The 3,772-nt window shown below is 41.5% G+C and overlaps 1 protein-coding gene across 2 annotated transcripts in view; it reads left to right on the top strand.

The window, feature by feature from the left end:
• The window catches only part of LOC107604789 (pentatricopeptide repeat-containing protein At3g22150, chloroplastic), a 4,966-nt gene extending 1,284 nt beyond the window's left edge, over positions 1-3,682 (top strand). For both annotated transcript variants that reach the window (XM_016306480.2, XM_016306479.2), the window contains exons 2-3: positions 1-3,178; positions 3,267-3,682. The exon at positions 1-3,178 ends at the window's left edge or, in 1 of these variants, runs on beyond it. In XM_016306480.2, coding sequence (XP_016161966.1) covers positions 1-2,197 — 2,197 coding nt within the window. In that variant the 3' untranslated portion in view covers positions 2,198-3,178; positions 3,267-3,682. The remainder of the gene's footprint in view (positions 3,179-3,266) is intronic.

Raw genomic sequence — 3,772 nt, 5'->3', positions numbered from 1 at the left:
CACCCCCTCCACGCGCTTCGACTCCTACACTTTCTCCGCCACTCTCAAAGCCTGCGCCCTCTCCCTCAACCTCTCCACCGGAAAAATCATTCACTCGCACTTCCTCCGCTGCTTCCAAACAAACCCTAACCCCAGCCGGATCGTCTACAACTCCCTCCTCCACATGTACTCCACTTGCTTGCCGCCAAACGCGACCCAACCGGAACGCGATTATGTACTCAAGGTGTTCTCCGTTATGCCCAAGCGAGACGTCGTTGCTTGGAACACCTTGGTTTCATGGCACGTCAAGACGGAGCGCCACGTGGAAGCCGTTAAAGCCTTCCGCCAGATGATGCAACGGGGAATAACGCCCAGCGCCGTTTCTTTCGTGAATGTGTTCCCCGCTGTGGCTGGGACTGGGGATTCGAGAACCGCACGTGCTTTGCACGGGTTGGTTGTGAAGTTTGGGAATGAGTATGTGGATGACTTGTTTGTTGTGAGCTCTGCTATTCTTATGTATGCTGAGGTTGGTTGTTTGGAACGGGCGAGGGTGGTTTTTGAGCGGTGCTCGGAGAAGAATACTGAGGTGTGGAACACCATGATTGCAGGTTATGTTCAGAATAACTGTCCGGTTGAAGGCATTGATGTTTTTGTTGCGGCATTAGATTCGGATGAGGCGGTATGCGATGATGTAACGTTTCTTTCTGTTATCAGTGCTGTTTCGCAGCTGCAGCAGGTAAAATTGGCTGAGCAGATACACGCCATTGTACTGAAGTGTTTGGTGGTTTTGCCTGTTATGATTCTCAATGCAATCATGGTTATGTACTCGAGATGTAGTTCTGTTGAAACTTCGTTTAAGGTTTTCGATAAGATGGTGGAAAGGGATCCCGTATCATGGAATACTATAGTTTCTTCCTTTGTGCAGAATGGTTTAGATGAGGAAGCATTGATGCTTGTCTGTGAGATGCAGAAGCAGAAGTTTGCTTTTGATTCTGTCACGGTTACTGCCCTTCTTTCCGCAGCTTCTAACCTTAGGAACTCACATGTTGGAAGGCAAACTCATGCATATCTAATTCGGCATGGGATAGAATTTGAGGGAATGGAGAGTTATCTGATAGATATGTATGCAAAATCTGGCTTCATTAGAACTTCTGAATTGCTATTCGAGCAGAATTTCCCGAGCGACAGAGATCAGGCCACATGGAATTCTATGATTGCTGGTTATACACAGAATGGGCTCAATGAGAAAGCGATTATAATTCTTAGAGAGGCATTATTACACAATGTAGTGCCTAATGCAGTGACCTTGGCTTCAATTCTCCCAGCTTGCAGCTCAATGGGAAGCATAGCCTTTGCTAGGCAAATTCATGGATTCTCCATTCGTCATTCATTAGACCAAAATGTTTTTGTGGGAACTGCTTTAGTTGACACATATTCCAAAACAGGGGCCATTGCTTATGCTGAAGATGTCTTTGCCAGAACACCTGAGAAGAATTCAGTCACATATACTACAATGATGATGAGCTATGGACAGCATGGGATGGGAAGAAAAGCTCTTACCTTGTATGATTCTATGCTGAGATCTGGCATTGAGCCCGACGCGGTTACTTTTGTTGCCATCTTGTCTGCTTGTAGTTATACTGGTTTGGTCGATGAAGGTCTTCAGATATATGAGTCTATGGAAGAAGTGCATAAAATTAAGCCATCCATTGAGCATTATTGTTGTGTTGCGGACATGTTAGGGAGGGTCGGGAGGGTGGTTGAGGCATATGAGTTTGTTAATGAATTGGGTAGAGATGGCAATGCAATAGAAATCTGGGGATCGCTTCTTGGTGCTTGCAAAAATCATGGATACTTTGAATTGGGAAAGGTTGTTGCAGAAAAGCTGCTAAATATGGAGAGAGAACAACGGATGGCAGGCTACCATGTTCTGCTCTCAAATATTTATGCCGAGGAAGGAGAGTGGCAAAATGTTTATAGAGTGAGGAATCAGATGAAGGAAAAAGGTTTGCAAAAGGACATAGGCTGTAGTTGGGTTGAGACATCTGGGTTTTTGAACTGCTTTGTATCTAGAGATGAGAAGCACCCTCAGAATGCTGAGATATATAAGGTCCTGGATCAGTTGACCAAGGACATGAAAGATGCAGGTTATAAACCATCTTTTGGTCCAAATTTAAATATGACTTTGGAGCCCAATGAATTAAAGTCAATGGTTTAAAACAAAATTTTATGAAAGTGAGCTACAAATAGCATTTTACAGCGTGCATTTGCTGAGGAAATGTCATGGTTGTCAGGGATAAGCATAATTGATAATAGTGGTCGCATATGCTTATCCAGACTACTGGGACTGCTGCTTTGTGACAACTAACTAGGCTAGCTATTTATTCAAAACAGATTGTTGTTGATTGCCTCCACCAATTCATGTACAATACAGTTGTACAGTTGTACAGTTGTCTTGAATCTCAGCCTGGGATGTTTATCGGTTGGTCCAGATCGTCCGTTATCCCTGCCAATGTTTTAGGCATGTAAACGGGTTGGGTTAGGTCAGGTTTGAGGGAGAATAAGAACCCATCTAATGAAAATTAATCTGTTTGGTTCGGATGGGTTGGCTCAGATCGTCAGTTATCCTGCCAATGTTAGTATGTTATACACATAACAATATGCACGTCCGTGCTGGAAATTCTGTGTGGTTTTTATTATCCAATAGTTTCACCTCATTTTTTGCATAGATAGTTAGATACCTTTGTTCCTGGTACTAAGTGTTCAATCTAATAATATTTTGATCATATCACCGCAACCAATGTCAGATGATGTAATTGGGATGTACATCAGGAAGTTAGCGTTTTTGTTGTGCTTCATAAAGTGACCAATGTAAGTGTATAAGATGCTGTAGGTGATTCCCCATACAAGTTATGCTAGAGGCATTGACCTTCCATAAAGATGATAAGTTGGAAGATAAACTGCATGGTTGGGATTGGGATTGTTTTGTCCTCTATAGATAGTTAGAAATTAAACTCAATACAAGTTAGTAAGTTACTGAATCTGATGTCAGTGCACATTTTGGGATGCTGTTAGAGAATGAGCAAGGGTCTGATGTTACTTGCTAGTGGAGAAATGTTTTCTGCACAAAAGCTTGACTTTGCTGCTCAAATCACCTGAATTTGAATCACATTTTACAATGGTTGCTAAGGTTTTCAAGGTAGCACTTCCCTCAATCTTTTTATGATTAGTTAGGGTAGCATATCTTTTGCTTGTTGACTAATGTTTATTGGGTTTTATTTATACAGACACTCTTACTGAAGAAAACGAGCTTTCCGTCTTCCCTTCAATGCTTGACACATTTGTGACGAAATTATTGGCTGCTGCTGAAAAGTCCAAGGCTTGAGTGGATGTGCTTATTTTCTACTTTTTGAAGACTTATCTAGAGATTCTTTCACACTTTTTGCTGATCATTCTCATGCTATAGAACTGATCCATCTGTCTACAAACTTTTTTTATGGGAACCTCATTGGTGAGTTTTCCTGCTTTTTTTTCCCCCCAAAACTATACCTGAATTAATATTTGATATTCAGGTACTGTAGATAAAATCTTACTATATATAGTTAAGGGACAAGGTAAACTTCCGCCCCATCTCATTTCATTTTATTATTCTTGTTTTAACAATCGATAAATGCATAGTGATCTGTTTCTTTTTCCCTCTAAAGTGAACAGGAGGCCTTTTTATTCCATCTGTTAAATTGACACCTATACACGAGGATAGATGTCCCTACTTCATAAATGATCATATCTACAA

This window comes from Arachis ipaensis, chromosome B06 (genome assembly GCF_000816755.2).
Source record: "Arachis ipaensis cultivar K30076 chromosome B06, Araip1.1, whole genome shotgun sequence".
Lineage (NCBI taxonomy): Eukaryota > Viridiplantae > Streptophyta > Magnoliopsida > Fabales > Fabaceae > Arachis > Arachis ipaensis.
The sequence above is the reverse complement of the archived record's forward strand: the minus strand, read 5'-3'. Positions and strand labels throughout refer to the sequence as shown.